The sequence below is a fragment of the Pelecanus crispus genome, chromosome 11, assembly GCF_030463565.1.
Source record: "Pelecanus crispus isolate bPelCri1 chromosome 11, bPelCri1.pri, whole genome shotgun sequence".
In the NCBI taxonomy this organism is placed as follows: domain Eukaryota; kingdom Metazoa; phylum Chordata; class Aves; order Pelecaniformes; family Pelecanidae; genus Pelecanus; species Pelecanus crispus.
In genome coordinates, this window is record NC_134653.1 from 3601984 (window position 1) to 3627948 (window position 25965).

The following is a 25965-nucleotide window of genomic DNA, read 5'->3' on the forward strand; positions in this document are numbered from 1 at the left end:
ACTATATGAATATTACGGGTTTTTTTACTAGAGAGATTACATGTGAAACTACTTTCAAATGAGGAAAAACTCCAACTTCAGAGAAATCATGATGCTTTTCCTGGTAAGGAAGGAGATCGGACTGGCCCCAGGCTGGCCTAGTTCCCCCTGCTTTTTCTGAGTTCATGAAGGCTGGATTTAGGTTTGCAGCCCCAGATGCACAGGTGGTTGGGGAAGGGGTAGTGACAAGACCAGATCTTGACTAGGTAGTCTTCTTCCCCTAAGAAGTATACGGATTTTTATCCAACATCATTACATTCCATTCTTGGAAAGTACCAATCTAGTTGAACATAGGCTCTGACAATCCTTGAGCTGACCCAGAATGTTTTAAAAAACAAATTTGCTAAGCATTGTTTCTCTTGCCATGTGGTGCCTGGGTAGGGCTGTGCTAGCATGCATATGGCTTCTAATTTACATGTATTGCAGCAAGAGGGAGCTGTTAAGTGGGAGTAAGACTTGCTGCGGTGCTCAGCTTATTTAGCTGGGAGCATCAATCTCACTGCTGTCCCTTGGCTAACAGAATAGTCTGTCATGAAACACTTAATGAAAAAAACCAAAGACAAATCCTACAGTGATTTTTCAGGCATGTGTGTGCTGCAAGATCAGATTAGTCAACTTAATATCCACATTTGCCAAGAATGCAACTTTGGTAACTATCTTCCCTTTGTCCTAGCTTGCAGTTAAAGCTTTCAGGGTTCCCTCTTGAACCAACGAAAACTAACTTCAGTGGCAAGTGTGTCATGGCTTTGTTATAAATTTGTGTTTTTCATTGTTTATTGGTGGCTTTGATAGTCCATGTTGGTTTTTTGGTTTTTTTCTAAACAGATTTGAACGATACAGATCAGGACGTTCAACACAAAATGCCAGCAATGGAGTAAGTACTGAACTCCATTTCTTATCTCAGCAGCTACATCATACTAGCTTTACTGATGTCACTAGTCTCAGACTTTTTATCTGTCCAAGCCCTTGTGTCCTGCCTGTAGTGGCTAATAGTGGATACCGCGAAAAGAGCGTAAGAATGTGGCAAAGCTCAAGTGACAACTTTTAGCTCAGGAAGGCACTACACTAAAACATCTCTGTGTTTACAATCCTTAATGGATTTTCTTTCCTCTGTTAACTTTTTTATCATAGAATGATAGAATCGTTTAGGTTGGAAAAGCCCTTTAAGATCATCCAGGCCAACGATTAACCTAACACTGCCAAGTCCAACACTAAACCAATTAAGGGGAGAGTCATAATTTCATGTTTCCTGCCTTGGTGGCTGGATTATTTTTTAATGAAAGTAAAAGCTAGGAATCATTAAGGTTGGAAAGGGTCTCTAAGATCATCACTCCAACCATCAACCCAACCCCACCATGCCCACTAAACCATGTCCCAAAGTGCCACGGCTGCCCGTTTTTTGAAGACTTCCAGGGATGGGGACTCCCCCACCTCTCTGGGCAGCCTGTTGCAATGCTTGACTACCCTTTCCATGAAGAAATTTTTCCTAATCAAAATTTTTTGATTGCTTTTGAGTCCATGCAGACTTTAGGCATTCACAATGTCCTTAAGCGGTGAGTTCCACAGTTTCACTACACTTTTTTACATATTTATGTGGGTATGTGTACATAATAAATACTTTGTTTACATTTCAATGATTTTTATTTGATCCACCTAATTCTTCTTCACTGTGTCTTACAATAGCACTGTTCAGATTCATTTTCTTCATGCCACTCATAATTTTAGGAACCTTTCTCATCTCCTTTTTCAGCAGCTCTTTTCCAAGCTGAAGAGTTACAGTTCTGATTATTCTTTCAATGAAAATTACTTTATAGTTGGTTTATAGTGTTCAAGATCCAAGTTCATGATGAATTCATATGTGGCACTATTACACTTTCTATTTTGCTTTCTTCTATCAATTTCTACTATTTACTTTGCCTCTTTGAGTGCCACTTCTACTGCAGTGTGATGCAAACTTCAGCACAGGCTCTGCATTGTAACTTTAGTCACAACAAATACGTTTCGTTTCTGAAAACAGTTTATACCTAATATGGAAGATGTTAGCACGTTCAGTTTGACTTAGATCTGATGTTGGTCCAGTACTAAAAGAGGTAGAGAACACAGACACATCAGCTGAATCTGAAGAGATGCAGATGACCTCCAGGAGAGTTCCGAGCTGTGCTGAGCAGTCAAACTTGCGGCTTTTTTGGTGGCTGACCCTTTTTATTCTGCACTCATCACCGTAGTATCCAAGACACTGGTCCATTTGGCAGTGTGCAAGAGAGATCTTTTTAGGAGGCACCCATTATTTTTTGGTTTTTAATGTTGCACTGCAAGAAGAAATCTCTGGCATGTGTAACTTGTTGTGTTTTTTGTATCCCAACAGGTACTGAATGAGGTGACAGAAGATAACTTAATAGACTTGGGTCCTGGCTCTCCAGCTGTGGTGAGCCCAATGGTTGGAAACTCAGCACCCCCGTCTTCACTTTCTTCACAGCTTGCAGGGCTCGGTGAGTACCTTATCTAAATAGTGCTGATGAACATGAGGCTGCAACGCATGGGCCTTTTCAAGCCTGACCAGTCTGTGAGTCTTGAACAGCACGTGGGGGCTGCTAGGCAATCCAGGTGTGTGAGTGTGGGAGCAAGTCTGAGCAGTTGCTGAGGTCCGTGTGACTGACCTGAACACCTAGTACAAGCTCTTATTGCCGTAGACTGTTGGGATTTACGAGGAACCATTTTCCTCTTTTGCTTGTGGGTCAGGGAGTTTCTGCTCTCTTTGGCTCTCCACTACCTGATCAATGTTGCCATGTAGCCTTCAGAAGGTTTGGGTATGTGGCTTACAGGATTAGAAAGGCTCTCCCACTCCCCTGCACTGTAGCGATCTGTAATTGGGAACCAGCCTGGCAGAAAGGGAGGGATTTGTTAACCAAAGGGGAGAGTAAAGGAAAGGATGCGGGTTCTCGTTTGTGGTAAAACTTGTGCTACTGCTTTTATTTCTGCATAGGTATAGCTCTCCATGACATCAGTCTGGTGAATGTTCTTGATTCCCTTTCTGCAAATGTTATTTGAAATCTTTGGATGGAAGGTTTTATGAAACTGTTAGATGTTCTAAATTAAATCAAACCAAAGATCACTTGATATGATCACTTGATTTGACTGAAGGTTCTCCACCTCTTTCAGCACTGCACCAATATCATATCACTTGATCTGAAACTACTGATTTCACAGTCAATAGCTGAAAGACAACCTTGTGGAGAAAATGAGTATCCGTGCCCCAGATTTTGGACCATGTTAGTGAATAGTAAATATCTCAGGATGAGATGGGCAGCAGGTGCACACCAATTCCCAAATGCTGGCTTCTCAATGAGGAATACTTACAGTGTGGTGCTTCCAGGAAGAATAAAACAATCTCTACACTTATCCTTTAAGAAATGTGTGATTAGCAGCCTCCAGCCTCGCGTGGACAGAATGGTGCTCAGTGCTACAACCGTTAACTAGATGATATCTGTAGCTGTCCTGTGTTAATGACTTCCTCTGTGACCTACGCAGTCATGGCAGTGGTACTTGCATATGGTTTGCTGCTTCATCAGTTTGCTTTTTTTGCCTCTGGTTGCAGACTTGGGTACAAACAGTGTCAGTGGCACACTCAGCTCCCTACAACACTGTAATCCTCGTGATGACTTCGACATGTTTGCACAGACAAGAGGCAGTTCCTTGGCTGAGCAGCGAAAGAAGTATGTTGGAGTTTGTCTTTAGTTCTATTTGAGTCATGGCATTGCTCTTTTCTAAGGGCATAAATCCGAAACTTCTTGACTTCATTCCAGACTAAAAAAGTAGTTTTGGTGTATGTTTTTGTGCATTTAATCCAAGCCCTATGCTTTTTGTCATTATTAGTATGAGCAAGTGGAGAAGTTCCTGCTGCTGGGCAGAGCAGACTGGCTAAGTAATGTTATTTGACTGTCTTAGTTAATGAGCTCACTGGAAACTTGGAAATGAACTTGCCTTTACTTCTGCAGATGCTTCCTCTTGTAAAGGCTTGTCATCCCATCCACCCGGCCAGTGTTTGAGATACAGGAGCATAAGGGTCCTTCACCTGAAGGTCATGGATATACTTTGGTGACTGAATTACTGTCATCAAGGGCTTGGAAACAGAATTACCATCCACTTAAACTCTCCCTTTGGCCCAGCAGTCAGACTCTCACAGGCTGTCAAAGCAGCGTAGCTTGCCTGGCTGCCATGCTATCCCTAATTTGTTTATATGCATAGGGCTTGCATCTCTAGAGCTGCAAATCTGGCACTTTCAAGGGCATTTAACAGGTCCAATTATTTTAATGTAAAATAAATCTATGCAATTATTAAGAAATCCTTTGATCCCTGTCAAGTGAGATTCAGTAAGAGAGACACTCAGGTATTTTTCTTTCATATATTTTTTCTTGCCTCCTCCTGGTTTTGGATTCTAGAGGATGTAGTGGCTACCAGCAGTCAGAACATCATCGATATCTTCTCTCAAACTAAGAAATGTTGTTAAATAGTTTGGCTCAGACCTTAGCAGATTAGCAAAAACTTACTGAGTCTGGAAGACTTAAGCCAGCAAATTTATTAGGGTCTTTTATTTGCAGTCATCGATATAGATTGGTACTCCCTCAGCTGTAGTATCAGTGTTGAGAAGACGTGCTCTACTGTGGAGGCATATGTTACCGCTGGAGATTTCAGGCTGAGAGCCCTAATGTATAGTCAGAAAGGAGATACATTGCAGAGAGATCTAATGGAGGTCCCTCTGTCTCTTGTGCTAAATGAAGCACGAAACTAGTCTTCCCACACTGCACCTCTATCTCCTTCTGCGAGCTAATGGAACAAGGAGCACGCATTGGTCGATGATTTCACAAGGGAGGATTGCTGTATCTTCCTTGAATTGTATGCTGTATAAGTGGAGCAGCAGTAAAGATGTGAGTGTGACTTGCCGCGGTGTGTAGGTGAGAGCCTCTGGGTGCTGTGCTCAGAGCTTGGGAGAAGCCAGCACGCTGGAGGCAAAAGTGCTGCTCCTGCTCAGACGCGCGGCTCCTCCCAGGGGCTGATTTATGGGCAGGTGTTGGATTCTGCTTCAGCTCATGGTTCACCACTGTGCTCTGAGAAATGGGGCTATTGCCTCTGTCACCTGACTGCTACGTGTCCCTTTTGCACAGCAGTTTAAGAAGCCTTTTAAAAATCCGACCTCTGTAAATAGTGCATTTCTTTGTATGCTTCCCTGTAGTTGCTTAGTTACGTTTCATCTGTCTTCGAGTCTCCCTCTGCCTCCCCCCATGCATGCATCAAGTTCAGGCTTCCAAAATCATCTTGAAAGCTTTGCAAAACGCAATCTGTAATCAGGCCTCTTTTCATAGTCCCCTGCTAGCTCTTGGACACGCTTGTGGTGCCTCGTAACCTATTTGCCTACCTTTCATAATGCCAGTCTTACTCTTTTTGCTTCAACATGCTTGCTGAAACTGATGGATGGTCTTTATAGAGAGCAGACTCCTCTTCTTGGAATACACTTAGTACACTTGAAGTCTTGTTACAAAAAAGAATGTGCTTTCTGATTTCCAGGGGGGTAAATCAGAGTAGCAAGTGCGTTCTGCATGGGTGACTGCTGGACTTCCTTCTAGTTCTGTGGTTTTTTCCTTTCTTTCAGCGTGACGTATGAGGATCCACAGGCTGTCAAAGGACTAGCGTCTGCCCTGGATGTTCGGAAACAGAACACGGGAGGGGTAGGTTGTTGCTCTGCGTTTTGTTATCTGAAGCTGTGCGTGGAATCCAAGCTGTAGGCAGCTGCTTTGGCTGAGCCTTCTCATTCTGTATTCCAGTGACGTGCTAGTACTGGCTATTTTGAAATTGATATCTAGGAGCAAGTACTTGCTCAGTAATGATCTCTAAAGAGCTGCTACTTAGCACACCAGCCTAAAAGACTTCAAAATCATAGTGGGTAAATTCTCCTGCGTTCTTGCAGCTTGCCTGGGGGCTCTAGCTCCTTGACTGGAATCGCTGCTGAAAAGAATAAGCAGGGAACATCCTGTGAACACTGATGTGCATGTGTTTGGTTCATTTTTGCTTATGAAAGTTGTTGCAGTCTTAATCTACTAGACTTTTCTCTGAGTGCACGGGTACAGAAGCAGGTTACAAGGAGAGAAACTGTAGACTTTTAATGCTTCACGTGCCTTGCCATAACTGCCCTTGCATGCAGTCTGTTCCGTCTGTCCCAGGGCAGGCTCCTGCTATCTTGTGTGGGCAGAAGAGGCCCATGTGCTGTCACCTCACAGCAACTCATACCAGAAACGTGTTTGAGAGAGTGAGCTTGGCCAGCTTCGTCTGCATACCTTGGTGAAGGCAGACATGAAAAGAGCTTTCAGATCGTCCCTCAACCCCTTTCTACCTCCCTGCTTTTTAAAACTGTCCTGCTCTTTTGTACTCAGCTGTGTGTAAGTTTTTAGATGATGGAGCAAGTTCAGAGCCTTTTCCTGGTCTAATTTGGGGCTGTGCTGACCACTAGGGAGCATGGCAGAGCCAGTGTAGCATGGGAGAGCCAGTGCGGCATGCACACGCCTCCCTCCATGGAGAATTGCCTCCCCATGCCTTGGCTGATCCCGCCCTGGTTCTTTCATAAGTTGAAATGGGAGTGCTCAGGGCAGCTGGCATGCCTGGCAGCTTGTGCTCTGAGCCAGGGAGAATTTGCGTTCGGAGCCAGCTGGGGTCAGATCACAGCTGCCTGACTGCCTGGGCCGTAGTTCAGTGGTAGCAGGGTTTCAGCAATGATTTCTTACGGAGCATCTGCCCACCCCACAAATCTGTCTGCTTGTTCCTGTCCCTGTCCTCCTGCAAAAGGCATAATTTATAACCCAGGTCATCCCTGTGACCAGTTTCAAGCTCAGCCCCACAAAAACTCATGCCAGCAGTACTGAGGGAAAAGGGGGAAGCACAGGGAGGCGGGGGCAGAAGTATGTTAAGGGGGATGAGAGAGGAATTCCTGAAGCCAGTGTGACAACCCAAGCCCCCAGTATCACTGAGCTGTGTTATTGGCAGGACCTGGGAAAGGATTTGAGATTCTGCTCTTTGTTCCTGGCTAACCAAACGCAAGGGGCTTGCATTTAGCTGCTGGTCAAGGGGGCTGTGTTCCCTTGGTGGCCAGGAGGTCGTGTCCTTATTTATTAACACTTTTGTTCTCAGCCAATTCTGCTTGAGGCACCGATGTGACGTGTCATTCACACCAGCGTAGCTGCTGCTCTGCCTGAAGTGTTGTCAGTTCAAAGGGCTGTGTCTGAGCTAATCTGACGGTCAAAGTTTTATGGGTTGTGGAACTTTGGGCTCTGAGATGTTGTAGAGACTTTCAGCCTCCTTTCAAAGGTCCTGATGACTGTGTCGTATAATCAGAATGTCTTGTTTTGAAATGCAGTCTTTTGGTAATTGGTAAACACTGCCTTTCGTCAAATGTTGTGAGGCTTGTGGGTGTCTCTTCTTAAAGGAAATAAAAGCTAAACTCTCCTAAAGTTACCAGCCCCAGCATGTGTAGCAAAAAACTGGCAGTGCTCAGTAAACGAAAGACATGCGTTAATTTGGGTAGAGAGCTAATTTAAGAACAGCTCTAGGGAGGAGCCAAAAGCTTCGCAACATGTTCTTCACACACGTCTTGTTCCAGCACAGTTGTCCAGTGGTAAAATTCAGCACATCCGTCGTTTCTAATGTAGTCATTCTCAGAATGGTCTGTAGAGAGATGGCCGATCACGTGGCATTAGCTGTCTTTTAATATGACTTAGCAGCTGGAAACAAGACGAGCTAAAAATACACTGTTTTCTTAATATTGCTTTTCCATGTTGGGAATTGCTTTTGTTGCCACAGAGTTGTTGCGTGATCACAACTGGGAGGAGAGGTGTCCAAGAAATAATTCTCTAGTGATACACAGATAGTAGAGGAAGCTGGAGCGATTTCCCCCTTTGTTTTCTCAGCGCAAGTACTGAAATGAGCCATAAAAGATTACAGCTGATTCTCCATTATCTGTGGTAATGGGGACAGGACAGGTATCCCACGTATGCGGCTCTCTGGATGGAGATACCTAAACACACCAGCGGCTCTCTGCTGAGCTAGCCCGGTTCTGGCGGGGCCGGTGGGCTAGAACCGCTGCGCTCTGCCGGTCCCGAGCAAGCCCCTCCAGAGCTAAAGGTGGCTGTGCATCCAGGCCCAGGCTCAGGGATGAGATGCTGAAGGACAAGAAGCCATCTTGAGAGTCTTTGCATTGCTGTGCCATGCAGTCTGCTCAGAGGAACTGGATGCATCAGCCGTCCTTTTAACCTCTGCCGTTCTTAGAGAGGGGCAGTTTGAAAGACTGCCAGAACACTGCAGCAAACTGCGATTACTTACCCTCCTGCTCAATGCCATCGTTAAGAGCTGTCATACTGTTAGTTGGAGGCAGAGTTTGTCTGCCGAGATCAAGGAGGTGTGTAGGGTGTGCTGCAACTTACAGCTTCGTAACGGGAAGCTCCACAGCGCGTTATGCTAGTGTTTCCAGTAAATCTGACTGGTTTTAGTAGGTTGTATAGCCTACACTTTCTCTTCCTCTAAGAAGATGACAAACATCAGCCTCAATACTAGTCAGTGGTGATGGTTTCTTTTTTTTTTTTTTAAATACCATCATGGAGGAAGTGCTAAAATTCTGTGAACTGTCTGTAGGAAATGCAGAGGTCGGGGTGAGGTCTGTCCCTCCATGGACAGAGCTGACAGGCAGCAGAGGGGGATGCAGCTGCTGCCAGAAGCTACCGTAGGCAACTCTCTGTGTGTGTATGTGTATGTGAAGTTTTTAACTTGCTGCTGTTATATTACTTTATCATGGGTTGTTGCTGTGGTTTCTCTCTTTATGGACCTTTCTGTTCTCAACACAGAGGAGAGGTAAAGGTGGGAACTCAGACATGGAGCCCATAGACAAGTGGCTAATTACACAAGGAATGGTGAGGACTTCACCAGTGAAGCGATTCCTACTGCCCACCCCAGTCCCTTTACCTAGAATAACCATCCTCCATTCACCTCTCGTCCTGCCCTACTGAACCACTTGAAATCAGACAGTACAAGGAGTTTATTTCCCACTTACATCATTACCTGGGGCAAAGGGAAAGATTTGCACCACTTTCTGGTTTATATGGCACAAAGGCCTGTAACCAGCTGAATCATTTGGAGGATCCCACATCACCTTCAGAAGAGGCCTGGGGATCCAATTAGTTCCTTCTACTGTCTTGATTTATTTATGCAGTATCCACTTTTCAAGGGATAAACACAAGTCTCATGGATCTTGTTCATAAAGAGGACACTTTCTATGTGTCTTTAAAGCAGCCTCTTTTGGTAGTGCTTAACTTCATGGTCTGGAATAAACATACAGAGCTTGTAGGATCATACAAAATGGAACTGAGTAATGTAGGGATAGTTCTGTATGAAAGGAAGGGAATGGGAGAGCTGCTACCCAGATTGCCATCTTTCACCGCAGTCAGGGAATTACACTGGCATTAGGATTTAGACTCCAAAAGGTACAATACTGTTTCTGGCTTTAAGGATTTAATTCCCATGCCTAGTGATGCCAGTGCTCTGATAGAATCAATCTTCTGAGGATCACTGAATCTTTGCACATTTTGACCTTGTTTGAAGTTGCCCTTCATCAACATGCTTGCAGAGAGACGTTCAAAAGCCTGCTTTAAGTGCAGAAGTCAGAGGTATGTAAAAAAATAGCCTCAGCTATGCCTTAAAGCCAAGCTCTAAGACTAATTTTGTATTTTTGGATGACGTCATCCATCACTTTAAGTGTTCGAGATTAGTACCAATAATGTGACCTAATTGTACAAAGTCCTTCTGAGACAGTCCTGACTGCAGCTGAGTTCAGAAAGGTGCAGTGCAGAATTCCCTTTGGGCTGGGGTGCGCTCGCAGTGCAGCATGTGGGGCTGTGCATCAGGAGACCCATGGAATGGGAACGCCTCGCTCCAGAGGGAGCCTTGAACGTCCCGGACAAAGCCGCTCGGTGCTTAAAAAGAGAAACATCCCAGAGAGTTTAAGGTTGAGAAATCCAGAGTGTGCAATATCAGAGTGCACCAACTCTGCGAAACACTTTGCATTTATTGTTCTAGACTTAGGGCTAATCCAGATTATTTTTGAGAGACAGCTTGTGAATTTGTCAGAAGTTTGCGTGGCTGGTGCATGCACAGTGATTGGGTACGTGCATATATACGGTCATATCTGCCTGCCGGTGCAAGCACCCAGAAGCAGTTCTGTGCCTGCTAGCACACGTGGGTAAGCCCAGCTGTAGGTGCCTATCCTTGGGAGCCAGAGTTTCATTTCAGTGCTTGTCAGAGACCCACAGCTCGTAACATGAGAGCGAAAAGCCGTAAACTGAGCGGCGCTTGCCTTGCCTCTGATACTGTTGACTGTGGTTCGCAGAGGCTCTTGCTGTTCAGCGGCTCTGTTGCAGCCAGAGATGTACTATGCCACTGTTAGATGTTCATCCATAATGAATAATCCAGTGATTGAGTTAGTTCCTCTTCTTTGCCTTTCCACTGTTTACAAGAGCAGGGAAGCATGAAATCGGCACCCCTGCTGTTCGCACCACTCGCACCACTGCTTTATTAAAAAAACAAACACAATATTCGTTCATTGGCTTGTGGTTATTCAGTCTGGAAAAAGGATACTGCAGCATTCATGGAAGCATACGGATTTGGGGAGGGAAGGGGATCTGGCTGTCCAGCCAGTCGCTGCTCTTACAAGCCTGTCACCTTGTTTGTATGCTAAATATGAGAGAGAAATACCTAAAATAAAACTAAACTAATCATTAACTCCATTTCTCTCTTAACTGGCTGTAGTTCTTAACGGTGTTTATTAATACGACTTTGTAGCACTTGCAATACCAGTGGAATAACTAGCATCCCAGGTATGGACTTGATGTGCACATTCTTTGGTAACTTTTTGTGCTTTTGAGATGAGGAGGAAAAGACGGGTGACCTGACATTGCCATTACCTGTGCCTGTACAACACTGAGACCACTGAAAGGGTGTTCTCCACCTGCCAGAGTGGCGGTCGCATCCCTCATGACCTGACGTTCTTTCCAAAATGCGATACACTTAAACTTAGGGTTGAGTTCTTCCCACTCTGTTTCTGTGCATCCCGGTTCACCAACACACCTTTGCAGAGGGAGGCTCGTTCAGGGCTCCGTGTGTACTCTCCCAGTGAATTTGGCAGTGTTGTTTCTGTTTCAGCTTAATCTACAGCTCAGTTCTGCTGGCAAGGTGATGCCAGGACCATGGAGACACAAACCACACCTTTATCCATTCCAGCTATGCCTACAAAACTAGTGTAGACAAAATGGTATCTGCAGAAAATGCTCCTGGTTTAAACATGACATAGGGATGTTAGCTGAGCTGTTCCAGTACCAGATCTGTTTGCAGCGTAAGGTCTGGGTTCTTACAAGTTAGGCCATGCAAGTGTCGTACAGGGGTCTGTATCAGCGGCTCTTAGGCACAGACTTTAGCATAAGGCCACCACGTTTTAGTGCAGGTAATTCCAGTGCCCGCCTCGTGAGTTTGGGTAGCTATTGAGATTTGCATTAATATATTCATTTGTTAGAATAATCTGTCACCCTGCTCATATGCCAAGCGGATATTTGTTATAAAAGTGAGAAGTAGGTGTTGCTTAGGCCACCACATCAGGACAGATGTTATTTGGGGCAGTGGCAGGGGAAGAATGAAACTGGAACCAGAATTCACAGAAAGTGATCTGAACAGCTTTGAGCATTGCATCCACCAGCAGCGTGCCTGGCTAGAGAGGAGATTCCTCTCTGTAGTAAAGATACGTGAGTAAAGATTAAATGAAACCTTCACTGAGATGTCGTTAATTAGTAACAAAGTGGGATGCCGCTATGTTTGCCTTCAATAGAGAGATAAGGATCTAAGATGTGGAAATGACTTGGCTAACATGAGACTGTTGAAATACGTCATCTTCTTGGAGACTAAAGCGCTTCAATTTGGACAAACTGGGAAGTAGACGTGTGAAGATCTCATTTCTTCTGCGGGGTGGGACCCCTCTCCCTTTTGAAGGCAAGCAGGCGTTTTCCCTTGTTCTGAAGACCACGTGGGTTTCATTACCTGTCCAGCCATGGCATTTTACGGAGCACTCTACAAGGACAATGTGATACCCCACGTGAGCAATGGCTTTTGCTGTCCGGACATGCCTATCAGATCCAGATTGGCTGGTTGTTGTACGGGCACAACAGGCTGTGTGGGGGAACATACCTGAGCTCTTGCCTTCCCCATCTATGCAATGCGTAAACACAGCTACAAGTAATCAAGCAGCTAATTCAATCCTTACATGTAAAGTCAAACGTGTTCTAATACTGAGGGCCAGGCAGCTATTTCAAGATCACAACAGCTTTAAATAGATGGTAAGACTGTAGCAGTTAAGCTGGAGTAGACTGCTAGCATGCATCTGAGCGTTCTAGTTCTCCTGCCGTAGGAATGACAGACCTTTCTTTACTATCGCTAACTAACGGGCGGGAAATGACTAGCAGCTAACCAAGTATCGGTGTCAGCTTTGTTAAACATCTAGAAAGAAGTGCAATTAACTACGCTACTACAAGACAGTAGTCTAGCAACAATTAGCATGAACCTTGTTAAACATTTTAAGAACATTAATGAGCTCACCTAGAGACCTGAATTGTCATTTCATACCTGCTTCTTTTCCAGTGGGATCATTTTTTAATAGAAATAAAATGTGATAATAATAACCTCAAACTGTCTTTTTAAGGGTAGAATATTGGATTTTTATGACTTCTGAGGAAATATATTGGCAATACTCTTTGGCTTTTGATTGCTAGTGAGAACACCAACACAAGCTAACTTATCTAAGTATGAACTTGAATTCCAGGTTCCTGTGGGTTTTGTGGGATTGAACGCTTGCTTTTGTTCTCCCAGCCCTCCTTTTCCATTTCCCTTTCAGGACTGTTGAGATGATCCCATTTGTAGGATTTTCCAAAGACTAAATAAAAAAGGAATTTGAACAATGGGCCCAACTTTTAATTAAAGCCAGTTACTTAAAGTACCCCAAAATATTTTGTGACTTCATTTCCATATACTTTGAGTATAGACTTTTAAAAAAGAAATCACAGTATCGTTATAAAAACAGCTCTTGCAGCCAACACTGACTATCTAGGGAGCTGTCTTGCCAAGACTGAGAGCTTTACTAGACCGTGTATGTTTGCATAATCAAAGTATTAACGAGACAGTATCCCATTCTGGAGCCATTTCCATGTAGTCTGTGGCTGCCACTGCTGTTTGTTCCCAGAAACTGTTGTCTTTTTTAATGTGTAAACTAGCTAATTTATTTTTACATTGCTTCTGTTGTGTTTTAGGGGATTAGTTTTAACAAAACTCCCCTCCGCATTTTTCAGTTTAGTGCTTCTGGAAGGGGAAGACTTGCCAAATACACAACTGACTGGCAAAAAATGAACTTCTGTGTGTGGTCAGTTTCAAATGAAATATAAATGGCACAATGTTACAGTTAAAATATTTTAAAACTTCCAGTTACTCTTGAGAGTTTCCCCCCCGCCTTTATTCTTGAACAAATTAAACCTGATACTTTTAACCCATGTTTTATGGGAAAAATGAGGCTCAGAGTCTGAGGAAAGTAAATTGGAGGTCTGAGCATGGAAGGAGCAATAGATACAAACCCTTGGCTCTTCTGTAAGTGTGCTGGAAGATGGGGGAAGCTTTTTAAAAGGTCAGTGCTGAATAGCAAGCGGCTGACATGCTCAAATGTTTATCTTACAGCTCTCTCTGCTTCTTATATATGACCTGTGAGAAGTGTTCTTGCACTTCTGAGGTTTTTGTTTGTTTGTTATATAAAGTAGGTCTGTCTGAAAGTAGAATTCCTTTTTTTCTTTTTTTTTTCCCCTCCTTTTTTTTTAAAATAAAAAAATCTTACAAAACACAGCAGCACAGACTCCTGTACTGCTGAGCTGTTCTTCGAGGACTCCTGCAAACTCAAGAGTCCTGCGATTCTCAGGAATCCATCACTTGCTCAGTCACCTGTTGTGTTTTCAGGATGACCAAGATTTGAATCACTGTTCCTCCTAATACAGGGACAGCAGTACCACCACGCTTTTTAGAACAGCAGCTCTTATTTTTATTCACAGAAAAGCAAAAAAGCCTGCTACTTTCCTGCTCCCCTCCATACAGATTTTATCCTTAAAGAAACGTTAGTACTTTTCTGAGCTGCAAACTAGCCAACAGCTCTGAAGGCTACACCTTCCAAAGCATTACTTATTGTGTGCAGCGTTAAGCAATACAGGAGAGAGACAGCAGCGACACTTCTGCAGGAGGTTTTAGGTTGCTGTAGGCTGAATAAATTCATTGCTTTGTATCTCTGAAGCCAGTATTTTCCAAAGCTGTTAAACTAACAAGCCAGTTCTACAAGATGCAACTTGTCCTTGGGAAGAAACATGTTGCGAGATGTCTACAGAGCCCTCCTCTCATTAATGGCCATCTGGGCCAGCTCGCAGCCGCTTCAGCACGCTGCGTTAGCGTTGTACGTGCGTGATTCAGCTCTCCGTTGCAAATTAAAAAGGGGCGATTATCCTAAATCTGGCCCGTTCCAAAGGAGACTGCGGGAACTTATTTTCTGTTTGGGATCTTCATGTATTAGCTGAAAGCTAAATGACGACCTGCACCTCTGACCCTTCTTGGATCTGTCACGTGCGCTTTGTCCAGCAACCTGCAGAGTCGGAGCCAAGCCGTCTTCCCGGCACCTCTCTTGGTGGGAGATGCTTTGGATTGAGCCCTGGATTTCCAGTCCTTCGACACAACTAACCCACCTTAGCAGACCTCACCTCAAGCAAGGGTTTAACTGACCTCCTCGGTGCAAAGGGCCACTTGATTAGAAGAAAAAAAATCCTTGAGGAGCTGCGCTAAACCGCGGCAGCCTGTGCCGCTGCCTCTAATTCAGCGTCTGTCTGTCTTCCTCCGCTAGAAGTCCCTGAGAAAACTACATCTCCCAGAGAATTCATCTGCAAAGCCTCTTTCAGCTCTTCTTCCTGTGAGAGGTTTCGGGCAAAGCTGCGGACAACCCCTGACACCTTTCTTCCTAGGAGAGCCTCTCCTGCACCGCGAGGTCTCTCGCCTGCCAGCGCCGCTGCTCGGCTGCCGTGCTCTGGCCTGGAACCTGCGTGTCAGACATTGCTTTCCAAGTGTTTTTCAGGTTGTCCTTATGAAAGCTATTGTGGTGTTTTCCTGTTTACCTCTGCAGCCCTCTGTTGTATTTAAGCAGTGTAGTTAAGTCAGGAAATTCTACACCTAATACGCAGTAATTTCCCTTCGCTGACCCAGTTGCCCGTAGCGCTTTGTGAAATAGCTGCACTTTAGCACTCGGCGTGCCGCGTCTGCACTGCCTGTCGCAATCACACAGCAGAATGTGAGCGGTTTTATTGCAGGAGGAGACGCAAACCTTCCCTGCCTTTTTTGTTAAACCATCCGTGGAGGCCTGACGGGCAGGCTCCTTGCTGCAGCACTGCAAGGCATTGCCAGTGCTGGAGCCGGAGCCGAGAGGAGTGCGTGCGGTGCTCTCCTCCTCTGCCCACACCGGGAGCTGCTGCCCCATCCTCCTCCTCATCTTCACCTTTGAGACTCCACACTTTGCACTGGCACATGTTGGGTTCTGCTGCCTCTGCTGCGAGAGGGTCACCTTTGGCAGAGGAGTGGGGACGGTTTTGCTTTAAGCTGGTGTGCGGAGGCTCGCCAAGGCTCGCTGGTGTGGTGGGAGGAGGATCTGGCAGGAAACATGACTGTGTACCCTGGGCTCTGACTGCCTCCACCTGCAGAGAAAATCAAATTGTTTTCTTAGGAGTGTTGCCTGAAGACTTTGAGCCCCTCTTTTTGCTAACCCTTCGCTGTGGCCAATACCCATTTTAAAAAAGAAAAGGTGTAAATTTAACATTTCAAAACCTAACTGATATCCAGTATTCTACCCTTAAAAGCTTTTCACGATCAAGATTAGAATCATCAGTCCATCTTGATGGTTTTAATATGTGGTCGAGAAGTTACCCGTCTTACGCTGGCATCAAGTCACGTCATTCCCCATAATCTTTCTCGTTTTTTTTTTTTAGCCTTGTTGTTCATAATTTCCTTTCCAAGTGTTTCTTTATTTGAAATGCCATTTATATTTTGTTGCCTTTTTTTTTTCCAGCACATCTTACATCTTTGTTTTTGTTTTGTTTTTAATCTTATTTCTGGCGTTTTCCATCGCTCTGTGGCCATGATTGTGGATGTGTTTTGGTTTTTGCCTGCCTTGCTGTTCTCTCGCTGCACTCCCTAGATCCCTGTTGCACAGTCCTCTGTCATGGATGACATTGAGGAATGGCTCAGTACCGACTTGGTGAGACTCTTTATATTTTCATTTTTCACATGGGCAATAGCACTTGTACGGATAACATTCTATGCATTGCTGAGTTACTGGTACTTCTCGTAACGGGAGGCAGTGAAACTTCCAAATCGTATGGCTTATTTCCCTTTGAGGGGACTACCTAAGCAGGAGGAGATAGGGTTGTGTTCAGCAATTCAATCAAAACGGTTTTTTTCCAAGTTGTTTCATTTTCACTTCTCCATGTTAACATCACAGAATAGCACGCGTTCCAGAAATCGTGTGTTTCTGGTTCCTGTAGAGGAAAGCATTTAAACATGTGCTGAAGTTTACCTGTGCTCTCCACTGGACTTGAAGCACGTGTTTAAGGCTGCATTTGCTTTGACAGGATCTAAGTACATGCTTACATTGAGGCATGCTTTTAAGAGATGCTGGATCAGGGCTTAGATTCCTTTCAAATCGAGAAGTCTTTGTTAAAATGGCAAGCAATCTTGACATGTTTCATAATAGTAATAATAAAAATTTACAACAGTCTCTCTTCAATGTTTATAACTTTCAGTTTCTCCTAACTGATTATTGTCTGGTAATTATTAAACAAACAAACAGAAGACAGAACTAAAAGTAGCTTTTCCTTCATTCTGGAGTTTGTTTTGCTGTACCAATACACATTTGGTTTAAGCAGTGGTACAGCTAGTACGCATTTATTCCGGTCTCTTTTTTTTTTTTAATGTAAGCATCTGACTCAAATTAACCAAGTGCATTTTGGGGACGGGTGGTGGGTTGCGTTTCAGACTGTTCTTTTAAACATGGTTTTAGTGAACTGAACTGTTTTCTTGTGGTCACCATATCCCTAAGGGTCGTCTCCTTCCATTCTTCCAACTTCAGATATTGCCCCTAGATAACTGCCTACTCCTTAAGGTCTCCCCCAGCCCCTTGCTATTGCCCGCTCGGCTCCTAGCTGGGAGCTGCGGGGTTCAGGCTTCGCTCCCCGGCTCTGGCAGCAGTGCTGCAGGCATGCTCTGGCACGTCAGCCCTCCGCTCCGGCACCAGAGGAGCTGACTGTACTGAAAGGAAGAAAATGCTCTTGCTCTCCAAAGCCGCCTGAAGTGCTTAAACAGATTCTGGGTTTCAGTGTTCGAGTTTGGCAGACTGACTGGCTGTCTTTGAAATGTCACTGGTTTTCAGCTGCAGGTAGTTTTTTCAGGCCTCGGTACAGGCAGTCATTTTCAAATTTAATTACAAACTGGCCTCGTTTTGTTAAAGAAATACAGTAAATGTGGCATGTCCACTCTGCTTAAACAATAAGCTTTTGTCTTTGCCATTTAAATTAATTTAGCAGGAGAGAAGATCTTATGGAGAGATATCGAGGTAGCTCTGTACATCTGTCATCCCTTAGATAGCCTTACTCAAAAAGAGCAAAGCAGAGAAGTGCCCCGTAAGTGCCTGAACAAGCCTGGGGGACACACGCGCTGTGGCCGTGACTGTACCGGCTTCCCTTCTCCCAGGTACCTGGGTCCCCATCCCGGCTGTCTGTGGGTGCACCATAGAGATGGTCTCTGAGAAAGTTTGGACTCGAGTTTTGGTTTTTACTCTGGGTTCCCCCCACTCCTTTTTTTGTTAACGGTTCCTTTCAGTTCTCTGCTTCCCAGCTGAGGAAGTTACGGATTAGGCTAGCTAATCGTTATTTATGTCCTTACCCTTTTTGGGGTACACTAGAACAAGCAATACCTCTGCACGTGAAGCAGTGGCTGCTGTGTGTACCTTTGGAAACCTCTGTGCAGTAGAAAGCTAGTAGATGCTAGGTGGCATTTAATTCTCCGGCATTAAACACCGTTGTGAGGCCAATCAGTATGTTCCCCGTCTCCTGGTAGAGAAGCCAGGGCATGGACAGATACTTTCCTTTTTCAAAGCAGGTTCAACATGAGGTTTTCAAGTAGTGTTTTTGTCCATTTTTAATATCCTGATAGATTGACAAGGATGCCACAGCCTTGGACTTAATTTAATTTCCTTATTAAAGAACTGTTGGAAATTCGCACGTTGAAACGCACACAGCTGGTAGAAACGCACTGAGCCCGTGGCATCCCAGCCTTTGTGTCTCATGGACAGATGCGACCTGCCCATCAGTATCCTTCATCCAGCCCACGCTAGTCTTGTCTTTGTACGGCATGGACACCAGGAAAGCTGCTATATTTTTGTATGAAATCTAAAATGAACTCCCACAGGAGGAACGTTGGCCCCAGACTATTTAGCGGCATGCATCCTTTGTCAGCTAAAACTGCATTTTATTTGAAGACACAATGCAAAACGCAGTCCTCAGTTTTTAAAGGACTGTGTGACAAAAGACGGCATCTTGTACAGTGTTTGTGAGACTCACACGGCTCAGTTTTTGACCAGGCCTACTGTCTGAAGTGGAAACAGTGCTGGACTGCTGTTCAGGTCCAACGGGGAAAGTTTAGCTGTCCACCAGCAATCTTCAGAAGCATCTCTAGTGCTCGTCCTCTTGCTCTGCAGCGCAGTGAAATGTCAGTCACCACTGGCCTCCTGACGTGGGAGCCGTGCGATTTCCCCAGGTTGCCCTGCTCAAACAGTTCCCCAGGTCGCCCTGCTCAAACAGTTAGCATGTGGAAACGAGTGGTGGAAACTGCCCAGTTGCATTAAATGTGTGTAGAGGATAATAGTGAAGGTGAAGTGCTGCCTGCATGCTCACACGCCTTTTTGTTCCAATTGCAGAAAGGAGACGAACTGGAAGAAGGAGTGACCAGTGAAGGTAAGCAGAGATGCCCGTGGCTATGAGCCGTTCCCAGGTTAGTGTGCAGACTGAATTATCTACTTTGATCCATGCTGAGACGCTGACTTCTCCCAGCCTGCTGTTCCCCAGCAAATGCTTCTGCAGCCGGAAAGGCGGGAGGAGAGCATTTCAGAGCAAAAAGTTAGCATTTATGGTGTGAGGAGCCCTCCCGGCTGTAAATGCTTTCCTGCCATCTTCCTTGGCTGTGCACTGTGTTTGTGGCAGCAGGAATGTGTCCCCGAGCTGCTCAGCCCTTTGGAATGATGTTTCCCTGCTTCTGTCGTGGCCGATGGCGTAGCGTGGGTTTGATTCCCTCTGCTGCCTGAGCTAGGGTGTCTCAAAGGACGTCTGTCCCCTTTCCTGAGGAAGTCAGGCTGTACAAGTATGTGTGCCTGCAAACACAGCCCGACGGGACACCAGGCGCTGGAATTTCAGACCCTGCTAACCTCTGTCCCCGGGGCTAAACGTACAGCTCCAGTTCTTACCTATCTTCCTTCTTTTCTTGCATTGCAGAGTTTGACAAATTTTTAGAAGAGCGAGCCAAAGCGGCGGAGATGGTTCCCAATCTGCCATCCCCTCCCCTGGAAGTCCCCACCCCTCCGACAAATCCTTCCAGCAGGAAAAAGCAAGAGCGCTCGGAGGATGCCCTCTTTGCACTGTGAAGATTGCTCTTAGCCGCCCTCCCACCCCCCTGCTCTGCAGGCGAATGTCGCTGTACGGCCACTTCGTCCTCCCACCGTACTTGGCTAACAACAACCCCCTTCCCCCCGGTTTCATAGATTGCTCCTCCTTCCCCACCCCCCCACCCCCCCCAAAACAATCCACCCCCACAAGCTGACTCTTTCTATTTAAGTCCAACACTATTCCTGCCAGACCACGATTCTCCAGCACTCGCTTAATCCCCTCCTTCCTATCCCAGCTGCACAAAACCAGCTCTTGATGCTGAAAACCCCTTTAGAATGCATGAGTACGTCACACTGTGTTGAAACAAAAGCCCAGAGGGGAGAGAGCAGCCTTGCCCTTCAATTTATGTAGGGATCATCCTCTTCTGTAGGCAGGTCCTGCCAAGTAGACTGCTCTGTCGATCAGCATGTAATTGACTGAGCTGGAATGTTCAGGAGGAGTGTGTCTTTATTTTTAGATAAAATGTTAATGTATTGGCTTTCGTGTCGGATTCGACAGCAAGGAACAACTGTTCCCCTTTCAACATGTGCTTCACAAGTTAAAATCCTTTACTCTCCCACTCACACATCTCCTGGTACCATATGGTGGTCGCTTTTCCCCACTTTGTGCGGCGCTTCATATTCTAAATCTCGCAGGGTATTTTTTTCCTTGTGTTTTATCTGGGCTTGCTCTAATTTGAAAGCAGTCTGTTGGCCATGTCCAGTAGCTCTGGCAGTTGACGAGAATTAAAAACGCTGAGCTAAATGGATGCTGTAACGTTAGCGCATGAAGCATTTTGCTCTTTGGGAGAGCATTCTCACATGAGGATTTTTTCTAGTGTGTTTGCCTTTTAAAATAGCTAGGTTATTTTTTCCTTACCTTAGATTCCTTCTTCAGTGACTGTAGAGTTCAGCATTTGTCTCAGCTGTCGTAAATAACATCCATGCAGATGGATGGGACTTGCTCATGGACTGGGTGTGAACTGAGGTTCCTGGATTCCCTGCCATGCCTGGTAGGACAGACATGCTGGTTCTTGGCGGTATGAGAAAAAGAGGCAAACCTCACAGAGGCGGCTTGTATGAAAATGCCGAGGGTGATGGTTACCGTGGAGGGATTAGCTATGCCTGCCTGTGCTGGAGGTGAAACTCCTCATTTCCTTCTAGGTCTGGGCCTCAGAAGGTGTTGGATGATTGTAGCCGTGCTATTTGTAATTTTTTAGAGTGTCCTTTGATACCTCTGCCCCTTTATTAACTCCCAGCTCCTACGGGGCTGCAGTCTCCCTCCTATCTGTGCAAACAAGCGTATTCCCTTGCTGCCAGAGGCATGGCCGAGAGCGCTGCTCTTGCAGGAGCTGCCAGAAGGGATTCCAGCATGCGTGCTTGCCTTGCTGGGCTGACGAGCGGAGCTGGAGCAGGCAGCTCCAGCCATTGCTGCATCCCCCAGCATGTTCCTTGGTAGGAAGCCAGTGGCGCAAGATGGCAGGATCAAAGAGAGAGCTGAACGCTGCGTGGCAGGGAGAATCTCCTGTCCTGACAGAGAGGTGCTTTATCAGATGAACGCCCGTGCAGGCAGCGCTCCGTTCAGTAGTGCTCCAGCCCCTCTTCCTTGGGGCACTCGTCATCTTAGGCAACCAGCCACTTTGTTCTGAGTTGGCATGTCTGAGCTTCCCGGGATGCCGGTGTGTGTCGAGCTCTCTCAGAAGTTGTTCTAGACCAAGAAGCCGTGCTATAAACAGCTGATGTGAAAGCGATAGAAGCTTTTAGCTGAGCATAGTTATTTCAGCTCGTAACGCACTCTCCAGGGTACGCCACGCTTTGGTGGGTTGTGACACACAAACGCTTTTACCAAATGGCCCGATTGCAGCGCTGATGGTCTTTGGGAGCGGTCACATTAATCTTCAGAGGGAAGCATTGTTTTGCGCAGGATTTCCAGGCTGTCCCAGGTCAGATGTCGCTCTGTGCTGTCCCTGCTCATCCTCTCCTCTGTCCTGCCCTGCCTGCATCCTCTTCCAGGATCCCTCCGTATGTAGCTGGGCCCAGGCAGGGCTGCCCTGCCACCCCCGCCACTGACTTGGCACCTCGTCACTGCTCCACAGCTCGCTGCTACCTGTCAGCTCTGCGCTGCGCAGAAAGTTGCATGGCTTGCAAGTGAACGGGCAAAATCAGCATAAGGATGGAGATAGCTTGGGGATCAAACTGCCCCTTCTCCCCGCTTGCTGGCCCTCTCCCCAGCTGAAGCCCTTCTGTGTGGGTCTGCGGGAGGGTTTCTCTCCATTTCATCTTCTCTGTGGCTAATGAAAGTGCCAGGACAGTCTGCCTTGGCTGCATGTAGGCGCTGCTGCTCTCGCCCACTGCCCTCGCTGGTTAACACAAGGTGAGCCCAGTGCTCAGATACTGGCTGCCAGACCCCCCGCTGCCAGCTCCTGCCAGACCCTGCCTTTCTGCAGCACGTCAGGTGTGGCCACCAGCTCCCAGAAACCTGAGGAAACTTCTGTCGTGATGCTGATTTGAGACGGTGTCTGATGATTACCTGAGCAGTCTTGCCAGCACAGAAGGAATTGTTGATACTCCTCTCAATGCAAAAAGCTCCGTGGGTGTTTTAAGTGTGTATTTCCTCTTCTAAATCCTTGAAACACATTGACCCTGTAAATGGCCACATCAGGTGATTGTAAGCATGTTAATCCAGCTTCCCTGCCAAGCCAGAGGAGATAATCGCATTGCTCAAGCATGGGGACATTGTCAAATGATGCTGAGTGGCAAGGATATCACCAGCGCTGTCACCTGAGCACCTGTGTATGCTGGCCCTTCCTCTCCCACCCCTAAGCAAAAAGGGGGGTGTGTGTGCTGTTAACGCTGTTTCTTTCTGTCATGCTAAACCTGTCCTGGGACTTCCAAGTTGTTGCTTTAGAAGAGAATCTGGTCCCTTTCTAGAAGATCTTGCAGAGCAGTGGCTGCTCCCTCTGACCAGGGAGAAAGAGAGATGAAACAAGAAGGCTGGGGCTGAGGGGAGATAAGGAGCGTGTGTTGGCACAACTCAAGGGACTCTCTTCTGCGCTTGCAACCTCGGGCACTCCGTGATCCCCGCTGACGCCTCGTGTTATCTGCCGGAAAGCAAGGGCACTGTTTGCAGGGGGTGGCAGGTGCCGTCGGCACAAGCAGCGGCTTTGCTGGAAGTCGGGCAGCGCTCAGGAGATGCCTGCCTTGGGAGGCGTGTGCTCGGCCGGTGGCAGTGGCTGAACGTCCTCTTGGTGGGACCCTTGAGAGGTCTGGTAAAAGCACGGCCCTGCTGTGAGTTAAATTTGGAGCCCGAATCCACCAGACCTGGCTCTCACAGGCTGAGCACGCGGGGGCTGGAAGCACGGAAGGGGACAGAGCGTGCGGCAGAAGGGGTGGTTTAGCCCAAATCTTCTTTAACAAATGTAAGAGCTACGCTAGAGCTTCCCTAATGTCCTGTATCAGGATCTCTCATCTTCCCCGTCCTCTTGTGGTCTGCAGAAAACCTGAGCGGTAGAAACGGTTTGAGGGAAAGGGAAGGGGTTTTTCACTTCAGAAGACCGACCTCGCGATTTATTCTTCCTTCGCTTTCACTCTAAGTGCTTCCTCTGTGCGAGCGGGCAGAGGACTCGCGTGGCTCCGATGCTTGTGAGAGGAGAGATGGAGCTGCAGCCTGATCCGCTTTCTGTAAGAAATAACATCCCAAGGCTTTCTAGGCATATTAGGAGTCACAGCTTGACACTCAATGACACTAAATTATTACTGGGGTCCACTCTGAGTTCTAATCATACCCCATTCTAGGTTAAAATATTTATTTTGTCAATATATTTTCTTTTCCAGGGTGTTTTTTAACCTCTTCTGGTAACCCTTCGTGTGCTGAGGTGTAAGAAATGAATGGTTTCTATTTAAATATATCCTTTCGGGGTTTTTAATTGTTACGTGTAGATTTCAGCTGCATCTTTGGCAGGTGTAATAGATAACAATGTGCTGTACAGACATTTCGGGTGTTTAGTATGTAGGTAAGGCTCATAGGAGAATTGCTCATAAAAACGTAGCACGGTGTCTCTTAAAGGGAACAGCATAAATGCAGAGACTGGTCCTTGCTGGGACCCTCACGTAGCCTCCAACATACCTTTCCCCTTCCAATTATCACAGCCTCCCTCTCTGAAATGTGCTGATCAAATCAGCTCTGCCATTTCCAGGGGTGTTTTTACACCTCCAAGCTGAATTTAGTGGGGGTTCCCATTCGTTTGACTTCCTTCGGCTTTTTTTTTTTTTTGTGGGAAACTTTGGCTGTTTCCACTTTTAAATGGAGGACTCGGCAGAGCTGGCCGTGGTGGCGAGATGTTTCCCTCCAGTGGTGGAAGAACAGATCCGGGCAGTGGTTTCAGACCCGGGGCAGGGGTGATGATGGTCCCCCTCCGAAAGCTGCCGCAGGAGCTGGGCCCACGCTCCCCCGGCCAACGCAGCCTGTTCCTCTTCCTCTCTGTTCAATGCTCTCCTGCTTTCACCCATGAGGACAGGACATGCCGGCCGGGAGGGCAAAGGCAGCAGCGTTTCCAACAGGTTTTTTCGTCCGATGAGTTGTCAGGTCTCTCGCAGCTGCGGGGAGTCTTGTGGAGCGGGAACTGCTTGTGCTATCTCCATCCCCAGGCCAACCTCATCCAGCTCAGTCATTGTTTACCTCCTAAACGTTAACCACAAGGCTTGCGGAGCCTAGCCTGGAAAAACAGAACAAAACAAAACAAAACAGCTCAGGACAGTTATTTTTATGGAAATAATGAAGCAGGCAATCAGCGAGTGGATTTATAGCCTTCTTGGAGGTAACCCTTCAGCTGCTGGGGGCACCCAGCTGCCCACCAGCAGAGGAGGGGAGGCAGGAATCCCCTTGCCGGGCGCCCAGAGGCGTTGCCGGTGCCCATGCAGCACCTTCCACTCGGCCCACCCAAACTGCAGCCTCCGGAGCGGGCTGCGCCTGCGCGCTCCGTCCCCAGGCTGCCAGCCCCAGCCTCCTCGCGCCGTGCCCCGGGCGCTGGCAGCAGCTTGCTCCTCCAGCCAGGAGAGAGGCGAGGTTGCGTTTCACCGAGAGCCAACTGGCGTTCCAGCCGCGCCGAGCGCCGGTGCTGGTTCCCTTTAGCCCGTGGCAAACCTACGCCAAACTTCCCACCCTGCTCTGTGTTTTTATGAGTACGAGCTCCTCGTTCTGTACATGTTATTATGAGCTATCGTTAACCCTACAAATGTAACTTGTGTAATAGCTTCTCTGTATATTACAGCTGTAGGCTTTCCAGATAAAAGTGGATAATATTTATTTACTGAAGATATTGGATATTTTTTTGTTTGGGAATGGGGTAGGGGAAGAAGGGGGACATAACTGTTTAAAGAGATTGACTATGTAAAGAGAAACAAAATACACAAAATGCAAAGAAACCCAACACTAAACTGTTGCCGTATTCACGTAGAAAGCGTTTACGTTAAGGACGATACAACTGTATTAATCTGCCATCGTTTAACTTGCTCCAGAAATCATCTCTACTTTGGTTCCTGCATGTGAGATTCTCCAATAAATACACTACTAGTCTGACCTGGAGGACGGTGTCCGTCTGTCTGTCGGGTGCCGTCTCGCTCCGCTTCACCGCCCGGCCTGAACGCACGGTACGCGTGAGCGCGGGAGGCACGCGCGGTCCGCGGCTGCCCTTGGGTGCCCATCGGATGTCAAAACACGACGCAGGCTCTTGGGAATCCTCGGTTTCCTCCAAATGACAGAGGCCCGGGTGTTCTCACCAGCAGAAGGGTTGCCCCCAGCAGAAAATGCTCTTTGTGTCTTTACGTGGGTCTCGCTGTGCACAGTGGTGTGTTGGCCACTGCTGGTAAATTAGTTCCCCATTAAATCTTTGGTGGTTTTGCGGCTGACGTCCCACAGGCACGTGGGTGACAGCCTTGGTGCTTGCTGGGACACCTTGCAGGGCTCCCCAGGGTAACTTGGGATCATCTGCCTTGGTGACCTAGAAAGCGATGGGCGAGGAGCTGTTGTGCACTGCAATGCAGGTGATGTTCCCTGCCCAGGCAATGGGCGACTTTTCCTGACTCATCGGCCAGGA

The 25965-nt window shown here is 46.8% G+C and overlaps 1 protein-coding gene across 4 annotated transcripts in view; it reads left to right on the top strand.

The window, feature by feature from the left end:
• The window catches only part of TOM1L2 (target of myb1 like 2 membrane trafficking protein), a 54251-nt gene extending 34281 nt beyond the window's left edge, over window positions 1–19970 (top strand). For 2 of the 4 annotated variants that reach the window (XM_075718404.1, XM_009493776.2), the window contains 8 exons: window positions 865–913; window positions 2405–2528; window positions 3635–3752; window positions 5687–5760; window positions 8899–8987; window positions 16376–16435; window positions 19151–19187; window positions 19722–19970. In XM_075718404.1, the coding sequence (XP_075574519.1) occupies window positions 865–913; window positions 2405–2528; window positions 3635–3752; window positions 5687–5760; window positions 8899–8987; window positions 16376–16435; window positions 19151–19187; window positions 19722–19870 (700 nt within the window). In that variant the 3' untranslated portion in view covers window positions 19871–19970. Of the gene's footprint in view, window positions 1–864; window positions 914–2404; window positions 2529–3634; window positions 3753–5686; window positions 5763–8898; window positions 8988–16375; window positions 16436–19150; window positions 19188–19721 lie in introns of all 4 variants that reach the window. The other 2 variants (XM_075718402.1, XM_075718405.1) reach the window with 2 other exon arrangements.
• The last annotated feature ends 5995 nt before the right edge of the window (window positions 19971–25965 follow it).